The following is a 14,419-nucleotide window of genomic DNA, read 5'->3' on the forward strand; positions in this document are numbered from 1 at the left end:
GCTCCAAGTGTGCTACTTAGGACCAATGTAGGTGGGAAGCCTACAAGGAACCCTACTCTAGCTCCGTGCCCTACCCTTAGGAACTTTATCCCTAGCTCCAAGTGCCCTACCCTTAGGAACCCTAACCCTGGGGCGGGAAGCCCTACCCATAGGAACCCTACCTCTAGCTCCAAGTGCCCTACCAATAGGAACCCTAACACTAGGGTGGGAAGCCCTACCCATAGGAACCCTAACTGTACCTCCAAGTGCCCTACCCTTAGGAACTTTATCCCTAGCTCCAAGTGCCCTACCCTTAGGAACCGTAACCCTAGGGCAGGGAGCCCTACCCATAGGAACCCTAACCCCAGCTCCAAGTGCCCAACCCTAGGAACCCTAATCAGGAAGTCAAGAACCTCGAGTCAGAGCCCAGAAGCATGAGAGCAGCTTTTAAAATAATTCATTTTGATTTTCCCTTGTCTTTCTGAGCCTCTTAGGTATATTTGCTTCACATTTTCAAAGTTCTTCAACAACCATAAAAACATATACATATATATATATAGAAATAAATGAGAGCTGAGATTTTCAAACTCTATCAACAGCTGAAGCCTGTCCCCGCCCCGCCCCCCAAGTTTTGCAATAAAAAAAGTCATTCAATTTGGCAACACTCTGAACCACCTATCTGAGAAGCTGAAACCCTCTTCCGTTTTGCTACGTTTTGGAAGGGGAGAGCGGCCCCCAGATTGCCACCCGCTGGTGGAAATGACTTTCCATCAATTCAGCCTAAATGATCCTTTGCAGGTAATGTAAATAATTGGTCCCCTCGGGTTCAGCGCTGCGTGCGACGCGGGGTTTGTATGTGCTGTTTCGCACTGTAGCTAGACCATGAAGGGAGGGATGTCGCTTTATCCTTGTTGGTCTGGAGCATCCTCCCCCCACGCACCTTTTCCCGGAGGGGGCGGGGCGAATAAACTGGCCCGAAGAGCGGCCCTTGGAAGAGGCAAGGCGCAAAAGGTCCCCGCCTGACCGGTCATGTAGCCCGTGAGCCCCGCCTCTCGCGCCAGCCCCACTTCTAGTGCCGCGTACCGGCTCTAAGGAGCTGCCGCCTGTTCCAGCCACGCTAGTCCTTCGGCTGGCTGCTCTGATTGGTCTTCTGGGTGACCAATAGCGCGGGAGAGCGCATCTCCGGGCCAATGGGAGCAGGGTGCCGGGGTCGTAGGCGGAGCAAAGATTGAATCAGCGGGGTGGGAGGGAGGTCAGAGAAGAGCGGGGCTGTCGTGGGCTGGTCTCTGGGTCGCTTCACTCTCCTGCGTGGCAGCGGCCCCCTGCTCCGACACCGAGTCCGCCTTGCCCATGGCGGCGGCCGCGGCGCTGCTGCTGCTGTGCGCGTGGCTGCTCCCGTGCGGGGCCCCAGCCTCCCCCAAGGGCGTGACGGCCCGTCTGGCGGCGAAGTGGCCGGCGACCTCCCTGCTGCTGGAGGCGAGGTGTGTGCAGGCAACAGGCTCCAGCGCCGCGGGGCCCGGGCAGGGGAGCGGCCGCGGCATGTGGGGCACTGGGGAGTCCTGATTGCAGCGGGAGACTCTCATTCTCCGGTGCCGCTTCCCCCTCGAGAGGGAGGACGAAGCTCCCTATAATACGAGTTTTGTCTTGAACGGGGCAAGTTTTTGTGAGTGTCCAGTAATTGTGGGTGCTCCTTTTGAGACAACTCCGCCTCTCACTAGTAACCCTCAATTTAGTAGTTGTTGCGGGGAAGAAAAAAAGAGGCTATTCCGCTACTGGATCAGCAATATATTCTGTTCAGTCCAGTATCCTTTTTCTGATAGATGCCAGTGTGGGTGGATGTCTTAGAGGAAGGTGTGAAATGTGATTATTTGCCTGCTTTTCTTGCCCCACCCTTTGGGAGAAGCATTTCCTAATTCAGGGGTTGGCAACTTCTGGCACATGGCTTGCCAGGGTAAGTACCTTGGTGGGCTGAGCCAGTTTGTTTACCTGCCATGTCGACAGGTTCGGCAGACCGGATGGTGGTGGCAGGAAGCCACGGCCAGTGCGTCCCTCAGCCTGCAGTGCTTTCTACTGCCCCCATTGGCCTGGGATGGTGAACTGCAGCCAGTGGGAGTTGCAATCAGCTAAACCTGCCCACGTGGCCGGTAAACAAACTGGCCCGGCCTGCCAGGTGCTTACCCTGGTGAGCTGCATGCCAGAGGATGCCGACCCCTGCCTTAATAGTTAATGATTGAATTAAGGCCTGAAACGTTGACTCTGGTCTCTAAGGCCTGTGGTCTACACTGGGCGGGATTGATCTTAGTTATGCAACTTCAGCTATTGAGAATAGCGTAGCTGAAGTCGATGTATATTAGATCGACATAGATTGACTTACTTAGCATCCTTGCAGTGTGGGATCGATGGCCGCTGCTCCCCAGTCGACTCTGCTTCTGCCTCTTGCACTGGTGGAGTTCTGGAGTCGACAGGGAGTGTGTTTGGGGGTCAATGCATCATGACATCGATCCCCAATAGATTGATCACTACCTGCCGATCCGGCAGTTAGTGTAGACATACCCTTAACTGAGATATATCTGCCCTAATACTTCCCACTGTCATAGCAGTTCACATCTTTAAGGAGCATACATGGATGCTGTTGGCTCTTTATATAGTGGTATGGTTGTATGACTTAACAAACTATACCATTTTCAAAGTATAGTACATAAAAGTTGTTATATTTTCCCCTACTCACATTTTTATGGGTCAAATTGAGGAGCAACAACCAGCTATTAGATAATGTTTTCACCTCTTAGCTCAGAGATATCTACATAAAGCTGAAACCCCCCATCTTCCTAGTAAAATAACTTTCCCCTCCCAAATGCAGCAAAGGCATATCAAGTAAAGGGTGGATAAATGTGTATAGTTTTAATATTACTAAAACAAAACCAACACACTTAAAGTGATACTGTTAGCTTGAAATCTCCTCAATTTCAAAAAATGAGTTAAACGTAGTTTCTAGTACTATATATGCCCTTTACAGCCTCTGTGACTAAATGTGGATTTACAATCGTACTTTCTCATTTTTATAGCTTTTATCACCCCCTTGCTGTGTGAAAGACTCACATAGCAGTCAATTCATTGATTTCCCCTTTCTATGTACATTTACAGCTCTTCATCTATAAACATTGGAAGCAAAGTAGCAAATTTTCAGTTGATGATGTCTTTTTAACAATAGAAGTGTGACTAGAAAGAGTGACATTAGTTAAATTGAGAGGACTTTAGTTCTTTGCAATAAAACCAATAACTGTCCTCCACTATTGTGGTGGTAACAAACTATCCATCTTTAACGGCTCTGTGTAGGTTGGAGACCACCTGTGGATCTCCAGGGAGGTTATTGGTACTGATACAGTTTTGTAACTAATTAAATATTCTCAACTGATCAAATATCCATTTTCATTTTTGCAAAGCAAATATAGAAAAAATGTATGTGTTTAATTGCATATGTATATTCTGTATGTTGACATGTATGTGAAACAAAAATAAAATAGACTATAAGTTTCATCTGTTCCTGTAAAAGGTGCTAATCTAATTTTACTGTGCAGATCTGATTGCTGAGCTTGAGTCACACTGAAAACATTTGGTTCTGACTTTTAATTTAACTGAAAAAGATACAACTAGGTCAGTGTTCATTATTTTACCATAGAAGTTTGCAAGACTATAGTTAATATTTAGAACTATGATATTGCTATATAATTTCAAAGTAGCATAGTGTAGATTTTTACTGTGCTGTACACTTAAACAAAAATCACATATGGACAAATTAATTTTATTTATTTTTTTTAAACAGTGAATTTATTGCAGAAGAAGGTAATGAGAAGTTTTGGCAGTTTTTGGAAACTGTACGAGAATTAACAATTTATAAGAAAAGAGGTAAGTAATTAAAAAGTATGTTTTAATCAGACACTACCACCATATAATTGTAATCTTCTCATTAACACATCAACTTCAGTTATGCAAAGACTCACTCTTCAGGTGCTCCTTGGTAGAGGCTCTTTTGCCACAGTGACAAAATCTTATTTTGTTCAAGTGCATCCTCTTTACATGACTGCTTAAAGCTTGTTTTGGCTCCAAGTTTAGCTGCCCAAGCACACAGTGCTGCTAGAGACAATGTCTGACATTGCCTAGCCTGTCTGTCTGATATATGGTATGATGTGACCTTGAGATCATTGAGAATACTCAGTATATTTTCCTTTTGGGGAGGTTTTTACCCTGTGTGAGGGCTCTGAAATGGAGCTTTTTCAGGAAATTCAAGAGGTACAGGAGTGCAAGAAGGGAATCTTATTAAGAAGGGTTTCTGCTGATCCCAGATGCCTGTGGTGAAGCTAGTTCTTGGACATGAATATTTACTCTCAAAACACCAATTTCTATGAAAAAAATTCTTACACTCTGCAAGAGTTATGAGTGGTTTCTTTTGCCACTGGGTGTCTCTGAACTGAATATCCTGAAGTACTCAATCATAAACCAATTAGACTCACATGGTCACAAAACATGATGATTATCATTAATATAAATACTGCAAAGTTGATTAAAATAGTAAAATTAAAAGGAAAAAATGCTAGTTATGCATAATATGAAAAGAAATAAAGGGCAGATTTATAGCTAGTTGAATTCCCAAGCCCATTTAAAAAGTAGTTTGAATTAAAACCCTCTGATCCAACCTGAGTAAGGGGCTGTACAGGAACAGTTTGTGACTGACAGTCCAAGTCAGCTGAGAACATCACTATATCTTCTATTAAATATAAACAAAAAAACAGATATAACAAAAAAGCTCTATTTTCCATTTCCTGTTAAAGGATTTTCTTTAACTAATTACACTAAGATTGAATTGCATCTTTTATTTAGATGTGGTAGAATTACTTGTACAACTTGAGTGTTAGTACTACCCATTAAGTCAAAAGTCCCCAAAGTGGAATGCACCCCCTACCAGATCTGTCCCTAGGTTATGGTGAATCAAGGCGACCTGCTTTGGAAGGTCCTGTGCTTCATGAGGAGGTGGGTGGGGAGGAACCCCCCTGACAATCTCCCCTCAGCGCTTCCTGCCTGCTGGCAGGCCCCACCAGTCAGCCCCTCCCCCTTCCTCCCAGTGCCTACTGCCAATCCGCTGTTTTGGGGTGGGGTGGGGCATTGAGGTAAGGGGTGGAGTGGCGGCAGGGGCTGAGTGAGCACCCCTCTGGCAGAAACTTGGTGCCTATGTCCCATGCTCTGCCCTCTACGAGGATGTGGAGGAATGTTTGGGAGGATGTGGTGGCCCTGGTCTGACCCGGTATGGCTGTCCTTGTGTCTTCTGCTGCTGCCCCAGGAGCTATGGCTCCACTCCTGGCCGTGGGCAGTGTGTGTGCAGACAGAGGTAAGGGGAGGCATGACCCTAAAAAGGTTAGGGACCACTGCATTAAGTCATGGGGCGAGGAGGACAGATGCTGGGAAAAACAAAGGCATTGTCAAAAGCTTTCAAAATCAGTCATGAAATGTGGTGTGTAAGAACACAACAAATGGAAAAACAAGAGAAGCTACACAACTCATTTTTTACATCCTTCTGGAAGAGGAGATGAAAACTGAAGATCCTAATTTACAGGAATTAAAGCCACACTAATTAATAATCATTGGTGACTAACAATGTAGATATCTGTTGAGCGTAAATCTGAATCCATGTTTAGCTATATTTATCGCTTAAGTTATATAGAGAACAGTTGTATGACTGAGGATGTAGAGAGGGGAAAAACTGTAGGTATATAAAGTATGGCTGGTGGATTTGCATCCCAGCCCAGTGGCAATTACTTATTAAGAGTGTTGGAGAACTAGACAAGATTGTGTTTTTTTCTAATCCTGCACTAACATGGAAGTTTTTATCTTTAAAAGATAAAAAGACCTAAGTCATCTGGTAAGTCTAATTTTAAAACTTAGTAAGATGATAGAACTGGTATTGAGAGAGAAATTATAAGAGTAATGGAATCAATAACAGTGAGGAATTTGGGCACAAATTAAAAATAATGCCTGAGAAACTTTATCATTTTTGTATGTGATTACAAAGTTAATGGATAAAGGATTCAGGCAGAGCAATATGTATGGAATTTGGTGAAACCTTTAAGTGATACATTGAATACAAGTGTGTGACAATGTGTTCAAAATGGCTGGGGCTTGAGCAGGGATCCTAGTTTTCTGTGATTAAAAAACAAAATTCTCTGGAAAAAATTAAAATCTGTTTTTCCCCATTAAAATTAAATGTTGAACTTTAGTTTCCCTAGCCAAAATACATATAGGTGTCAGTTTAACACTGTTATATTTACAATTTTTAAGCAAGTTCAAAGCCTACCAGTGCCATCAATCATAATACAATTAATAGAATTGCTCTCCTGCTGTCCAGCTCTGAAGGTAAGACCGCTGTCAGCAGTGCTGCTGGCAGTGGCGCTGCCTTCAGTGCTGGGTGCCCAGCCAGCAGCTGCCACTCTCCGTGCCACCACCACCAGCAGTTTCTCAGCCCCCCCCCCAAAATACATTCTGTGCCCCCCAGTTTGAGAATCTATAGAATAAGTGACACTGGTACTTGATGTACAATTTAGTAAATAGTTAATGTTTATTCACAAAATATAAAAGCTAAAGATTCTCTGCAAGAATGCAAATTCCATGTTTTTCCACAGCAAACATTTCCAGGCTCTTTGAACATGAATGATGTCCTTTGACCAGTTTTCCAGCCATGTGACAATAAACAAAATGCATTGTAGTAAGTCAGAGGAAAATATCCTGGCAGCACAGGCAGATATATTGCAGATCACATCTGCTCCATCTTGACATCTTCATTCCGTGATCTGGAAAGAGGAGTAAATAATATATTACACCTAATACTTTGTGTAATGTAGATTTGGGCTGCATATATAGAGTTGTCATATCATAGGACAAAGATATATTAAAACAATTTAAAGATATGTAAGATTGAAAGGGTTAAAACTTGTTACATTTAACACCCAAACAAATATTTTTAAATCTCTCTAAAAGTTAGTGTGGGAGTACACATTTTGGGTATGCAGTCAGTTCCCCCCGTTACATGGCAGTATTTGCTTTTTATCCTAACTACTTTTCATCATCCATTCAGTCTTAAACTTTGCCACTTTAATCTTAAAATTAACAGAGCAATATAAAAACTGATCCACTTTTTCTCTGAAATAAATTTGCAACATATGTCAATAACATCAAAAATTATTCACTATATTTAGGGGACTGGTTATGTCTTCAGAGTTAAGTGGGTGCTTAAGTGCCACAATACATATACTTGTTACATAGATGTCAGTCTTCCATATTCAAGGCAGAATAATATGCTCCTGCAATTTAATACAACCAATTTGCCAAAAAAAAACCCCAAGTATTCCAGTTATGTTATTTCTAGAGAATGAGAGAATTGATGGAAGGTCAAGCTAGTGTACCACCAGCAGTACATACACACTAGTTTGGGAATCCCTGTTGTAAATGACAGATTTGGATTTGTGATGGAAACAGAGAGGAGAGACTTTTGTGAGGAGTTACCTGATACTTTGTTAGTTGGCAGAGTCAGGTTTCTTAATCTTCCAGGCATATTGCAAAAGCCCCCAGATCTTTAGGCCATTTGGGCAGAGGTGTATTGATGATGAGGGTTGAAGATGTGCTATATTGAAATGAAAGACTAAGAAACTGTATTTCAAGAGATGCACTTACTGCCCTGCTGATTGATTGCTTTAAATGCATGTTCGTGCTGTTTAGCCTTTCTCTGACTCTTTTTACTCCATAATCAGCACCTTTACCAGGTCCAGAAAGGAGCATCAGAATTTCTTCCAAGCTATGCTGCTGCAGGAAGCATTACCAGCTAAACCTTTCAGCACTGAAATGCAGGGATCTAGAAGTTCTGGGAGCATAGGTGCAAACTTCCTCAGTTCCTGGGGGGTGCTCAACCCCCATTCTGCCCCAGGCCCTGCCCTAACTCCACACTTTCTCCCAAGCCCCCAACCCCTTCCCACCCCAGACCCCAACGCACTCTGCTCACTTCCCCACCTCCTTCTTCCCTCACTCCTCCTCCCTGCAGTACCTCCTGCATGCCACTGAACAGCTGATAGCGACGGGTGGGAAGTGCTGATCGGTGGGGCCTGCCAATGGGTGTTCAGCACCCACTATTTTTTTTTCCATGGGTACTCCAGCCCCAGAGCACCCATGGAGCTGGCACCTATATCTGGGAGGGCAGACCCAGGTCCAACCCCCTGATTGGATTAAAAAGTTTACCAGAGTCCCCGTGCAGATGTCAGTCTCCTTTTCTGTAGCCAAACTTCAGGGACCAGTCATAATGATTCTCCATACATTGGATCCTCCTGACCATAAACGCTTGATGTGACAGGGACACGTACCTCTTGTAAGTGTCTCCTACTGACTGGGTGGAATCCTGCACTCTCCCTCTACTCCTGGCACTCTCTGTCAGCTGACAACCTAGCTAGGTAACCTCCAGCCAACTCACAGAGTCAATATGCATGAGTGAAACCCTTCTGAGGTACTCAAGTCCAAAATAAACACAAAAAAAAGTCTTCCAATTCTCTGACTCAAGCAGGATTCAGCCCCTCCTTCCTGAGAATGCCTTCTCTCTTGAGCCCCTCTTGTGCCCCTTTAAATCTAGCCCTTTTCTTTGGAATCTAGTAAAGAGTCTTGTTTGTCTTCTGGTCTTAGGCCACTTCCCCACTGGCTGGTAGAGGGCGCCAGGCCTACCCACTTCTCCAGGTCCCAACCCAGGGACCCTGTAAAGAGGACCTGGAATGGGTCCCACTCGGTCCCATCACCTTCACCTGTTACCTTAGGGTTACAGTCCTTGGGGTTTCTCCATCTGTTTCCTGCTTGAGCAGGGTCTCTCCCAGGCCTCCTTGTCTGTAGAGTTTCACAGTCATTCAACCCTTTCTTACCCTTCTGGTGCCAGCTAGGAATACAGCTCCTTTTAACTGAGCCTGCTGGGCTCTGATTGGCTGCTTTCCTGCAGTCTTTCTGTTGGTAGCCAGGAAGGACTCAACTTCACTTCTTCTTTCCTGGAATGGGCTGTGGCCATTCCACAAAGCCTCCAGGAGGGGGCCTCAAAGGTGCTGGTACCTCTCATCACACTTGGCCTCATAGGTGTTGGCCTCTGCTAAAAGAGGCAGTCCTCAAGAGCATACCCCATAAGGATTTGGTGGTACTTATTTTGTGCACCGAAGTACAAATCATTACACTGTGGCTCAGGTCATAGCAATAGCAACGGGTCATATTGAGAGTCAACACTTTAATGTGGATTTACACCCTACACAGGATTATAAATCTTGGGTTTCATACTTGAAGCCTGATAGCACACATGATGCATTTCTGGATCTACAGTTACTGTGGCTCAGGTTCATTGAGTTAAACCACTGGAATGCCTCCATTTGGACTTGCCTTTGGATTGGGGGCCCCTTATGTTGCGTTGATTGTTATCTTGGTACTTAAAGATAAAAGGAAGAAGAGTAAGGCAGTGGGATTGGTTCTTCCTTCTCTTTGTCTTGGAAAATTAAAAAAAACAAAACAAGAAAGCCTTACAAGGCTAAACCCGTTTCTTTAGCTATGCAAAACACCTTGCAGAACTTCCTGTTTTGGTGCATAATGGTGCTCTAGGAAATTTGTCTCACCCCTTTCTTCTTTTCATTTAACTAAGCCGTTGTTGTCACCCTTGGAAACTTCTTCATACCAGGCCTTGGATCTACACTTGAATCCAGAATCAAACTATAACCAATTGGATGACTTTACTTGCCCTTCTTGTCCCAGGGAACAGATCAGAAAGCTTGATTGGGGTTCTCAGTTCCAGCCTTTCAGATAGGGAGGGTGGGTTCACAAACCTGTGGATTATGATAGGGAACTCCCTTCTTGATACTGGCAGGACTGGGAGTCACTACCATGGGCAGTGTGGCCATTATAACTTTCTCATAGGTATTACTTTGTGTTTAAAAATGCTGAAGAAAGGTAACCACAAAAAGAATGGTCTCCCAGAATGGTTTGAGGGAAAGGTCTTGTATGGGAACTGTTTTGCCCAGATCTATCGCTCTCACTGGTGTTACTAAAGGAACTGTCTCCTTTACTTGTCCCGAAATCATTATCTGAAGAAGAGCAACCTGGGCCTGTAAAATCTCTGGACATAAATAAGAATCTTGATGTACAAACTTCACCCGATGACAGTGTAGGTGCACCATCTTCTTCCTCCCCACCAGAAGATATGCACTAATTTCATGAGCTCAAATTAAAAAAAATAGCTACTACCTTAAACTTTCTTTTGGTAGCCTTCGCGGAAACCACACTCTTGGGTTTTTTTTGATATTCTGGGTTCACCTTTCAGCTGTAAGTCTGTTTTACCAGATCTAGATATTTTATTAGATCTGGCAAAATGTGTTTTAAATCCAACATGTGGGATGGCAATTTTTAAAGCAGAATCATAGATTCCGAGGCGAGAGGCGCCCATTGTGATCATCCAATCTCACCTCCTGTGTAATACAGGCCATAAAACTTCCCCAAAATAATTTGTAGTGCATGCCTTTTAGAAAAAACATCCAGTCTTGATTTAAAAATTGCCAGTGATGTAGAATCCACCATGACCCTTGTTATACCTTGTTCCAATGGTCATTTACCTTCACTGTTAAAAACATATGCCTCATTTCCAGTCTTAATTTAGCTAACTTCAGAGAAAGGTATAACACAGTCCAGCCATTGGATTGTATTTATACCTTTCTCTGCTAGATTGAAGAGCCCATAATTAAATATTTGTTCCTCGTGTAGGTACTTAGACTGTAACCATAACCCCCAACCTTCTTTTAATAAAGCTAAACAAATTTAGCTCCTTGAGTCTTTCACTATAAGGCATGTTTTCTAATCCTGCAGTCATTCCTGTGGCTCTTCTCAGAACCCTTTTCAGTTTATCAACACCCTTCTTGAATTGTGAGTTCCAGGACTGGACACGATATTTCAGCAGCAGTCACAATAGTGCCAAATACAGAGATAAAATAAGTTGTTTATCCCACTCGAGATTCCCTTGTTTAGCTGTTTTCGTTACAGCATCACACTGGAAGCTCATCTTCAACTGAATATCCAGCATGACTCCCAAATCTTTTTCAGAGTCACTGCTTCCTGGGATAGAGTCCCCCATTCTGAAAGTAATCCAGATTGCATTCTGTCTGTGACTTGTCCTCTTCATTATTTACCACTCCCCAAGTTTTTGTGTCATCTGCAAACTTTATCAGTGATGATTTTATGTTTTTTTCCAGGTCATTGATAAATATGTTAAATAGCGTAGGGCCAAGAACCAATCTTTGCAGGACCCCACTAAAAGCAAACCTGAATGATGATAATTCCCCATTTAAAATAACATTTTGAGACCTATCTGTTAGCCATCTTTTAATCCAATAAATGTGTGCCATGTTAATGTTATATCTTTTTTTTCCTTCAAACTGTTGTATGGTAGCAAGTCAAATGCCTTACAGAAGTCTAAGTATATTATATCAACACTTGTTATCATCAATGAAACTAGTAATCTCATCAAACAGATATGAAATTAGTTTGATAGAATCTATTTTCCATAAACCCCATGTTGATAGGCATCAATTATATTACCCTCCTTAATTCTTTATTAATCAAGTCCCATATCAGCTGCTCCATTATCTTGCCTGAAATCAGTGTCAGACCTGCAGGCCGATAGCCACTTTGGTCATCCCATCTACACTATTTAAATATCGGCACATTAGCTTTGAGTAGTAGTATCCCTATGGATGCTCCGCTGTAAGTGTGTCTGCACCCCTGAACTGCTGATTGGAAACTTCGGTAGCAGTCTGTCCCACCCGCACATGCGCTGCTCCTTGCCTGCACGAGGCTTGCCAGCATGCACAGGTATTCCCTCTTCAGTTCCTTCTCAACCACTCCTGGCTAGAGATTAACAGTCTTTAGTTTTGTAAATTGTATCTTTCCTTGAAGCCTTTTCCTTTGTTACCTTATTTGTTTTTTGAAGAAGAAGAAAAGAAGAAAGGGTTTTCCTACCGCCAACTCTGGCTCTCCAGCTTCAAAAAGTGCTTCATTTGCAAGGAACCTATCCCATTGACTGATGGACCCTCGCTTCTTGGGAGAAAAGCACAATCCACAAAAGTGTGGTTGGTACCAGCAACTGAAACTCTGGGCTAGGAAAGAGAGAGTTAAGGCTCAAACTCCTGCTCATGGAGTCAGCCCTTCATGCCCCAAAGTCCGGCAAGAACTCTCACTGCAACCTTTTTACTTCGAAGGCAGATGATCCCAAGGAGACGAACCACTCGTTCAAGACCACTACGGAAGGGTCTGTGAGTCCCCATAGCAAGCCCTGATTGAGCTGGAAATGATTTCCAGCTCTATTGGTATTGGTACTGAAGGCACTGAAGCTGCCTAAAGCTGGTACCCAGGTCATGCGTGGTACCAAGCCAACAGAATATGTTGGTCTGCCAAAGACCCGATGGGTATAGGCAAAGAAGTACTGGTACCTCAGAGGCGTGAAAGCCATGGAAGATCCACCCTGGCAAGGGTACGTTTGCATGGACATGGGCACTGGCACAGACCCTGGTGCATGTGACACCAGCAGACTATATGGCTAGGGTTGCATCTCTGACTCCATTGTTACAAGCTTCTCAGCACCGACAAACACCACTGGTACCGATGCCATCCACACTGCCTGATTTCTGGTGTGTGACAGATCTCTTGGTGTTCTATGCACCGGACTCACCCCTGTACTAAGTTCTCCAAGAGCGTTGGACTTGCTAACATCTCCCTGCTGCGCACCGCCTTTCTCATCATCGGAGTCGGAAAGCGAGCAAGAGGACTTGGGTTCCCACTGGTCTTACCCGCCATATGGGGCCTTATTTCGCTATTGGCACCAGTTATATCGTCCACCTGATCCTCAGCCTCCATGGTTTGGCCAACTGTGGTACTTGCCACGGGTCCCCTACCCTCAGTGGCTGTACTGGGACTCTTGGCAGACTCAGAGACAGCAGGCCTCCCAGGCCCCTAGTATGACATACCAACAGACAAGGTGGCATCCTCCTTCAGCTGCAGCTTCAAAGGCTTCAGACCTGCAGCTGGGGAAGGAAGTTGCAGCAGAGGAGGAAGACGCTCCTCAAGCTCATTTCTGGTCATCCTCAGATTAGTGATGAAGCCTCCTCCGCCATCCATGGTTGATGATTTTAAATCATTCCAGGTCCTATCTCAGAGGGTGGCAGAAGCCCTGCAAATACAGTTGCAGGAAGTGACTGAGCCTCACTACAAATTGATGGACATTTTACACTCTTCTGCCTCTGCCATTGTGGCCCTCTCAGTTAATGAGGCACTCCTGGACCCCACCAAAGTCATATGGCAGACCCCTGTATCTGTCCTGCCAGCATGCAAGTGAGTGGACAAAATGTATTACGTGCTGGCAGAGGACACAGAATTTCTCTTTTCCCACTCGCCTCCGAATTCCATTATTGTGAATGAGGTTAATTCTAGGGGTCACCAGCAGCAGTTTAAATCCTCCACAAATGACTGAGACGGGAAACGTTTGGACCTGTTTGGCAGAAAGGCATATTCATCAGCCATCCTCCAGTTCCGTATAGCAAATTACCAGGCCTAGCTGGCAAAATAGACTTACCGAACTAGTACGAAATTCTGTCCTTTATTGGTTATATTCGTCGACTCCTCCAAAGATCAACTCATAGGGCCATAATCATGTAGGTTGCTTAGTGATTGCTAAAAGTCCTTCGTCTGCAAGTATGTGGCACAACATGGCGGCACGCTTCGTTTCCATGGTGCCTGGTTTAGTAATATGGGCTTGTCGTGGCATTCGTCCGGGCTTCTGTAAGGTCCAAACCACATGGAGGAACCTTCCTTTCTGCAGGGGACGAATTTTATTTGCGTGTGAACAAGGGTAAGCTGACACATCTCTTCACCGTTTGAAGATTTGCGATTGACTGTTTTAGATCCTAGGATATATATTAGAACTGAAAGACATTCGAAGGGTGTATAAACAGATAGAAGGGTAATGGTTTTCTTTTACCTGAACCGGGGTTAGATGGGAACCATAATACACCCTGACAGAGACCAATCAGGAAACGGCTTTTTCAAAGCTCAGGGAGGGAATGTCTTGGTCTAGTGGTCTTTGTCTGTCTCTCGGCTTCATGAGAGAGGTCTTTCTATCTTCAAGCTTCTATCTTCTATTTCCATTGTAATACAGGTATAAGACAATTAGGTTTTTATATATTGTTTTTGTATTATACATGTGTGTAGTTGTGGACATGTTAAATTGTATTTCTTCTTTTGATTTAATGGTGCGTTTATTTCTATTTTTTTCTTGTTAAGCCAATTGGACCCTGTATTGTCAGCCTGATACAGAGAACTTAGTGTTTATGTGTTTTTCTTTCTT

General features: G+C 44.0%; 1 protein-coding gene across 2 annotated transcripts in view; it reads left to right on the top strand.

Annotated features, from left to right (window-relative positions):
- The first annotated feature begins 1,239 nt into the window (after positions 1–1,239).
- Positions 1,240–14,419, top strand: part of UGGT2 (UDP-glucose glycoprotein glucosyltransferase 2) — a 273,527-nt gene continuing 260,347 nt past the window's right edge. For both annotated transcript variants that reach the window (XM_032785015.2, XM_032785017.2), the window contains exons 1-2: positions 1,240–1,460; positions 3,803–3,885. In XM_032785015.2, the coding sequence (XP_032640906.1) occupies positions 1,330–1,460; positions 3,803–3,885 (214 nt within the window). In that variant the 5' untranslated portion in view covers positions 1,240–1,329. The remainder of the gene's footprint in view (positions 1,461–3,802; positions 3,886–14,419) is intronic.

This window comes from Chelonoidis abingdonii, chromosome 1 (genome assembly GCF_003597395.2).
Source record: "Chelonoidis abingdonii isolate Lonesome George chromosome 1, CheloAbing_2.0, whole genome shotgun sequence".
In the NCBI taxonomy this organism is placed as follows: Eukaryota; Metazoa; Chordata; order Testudines; family Testudinidae; genus Chelonoidis; species Chelonoidis abingdonii.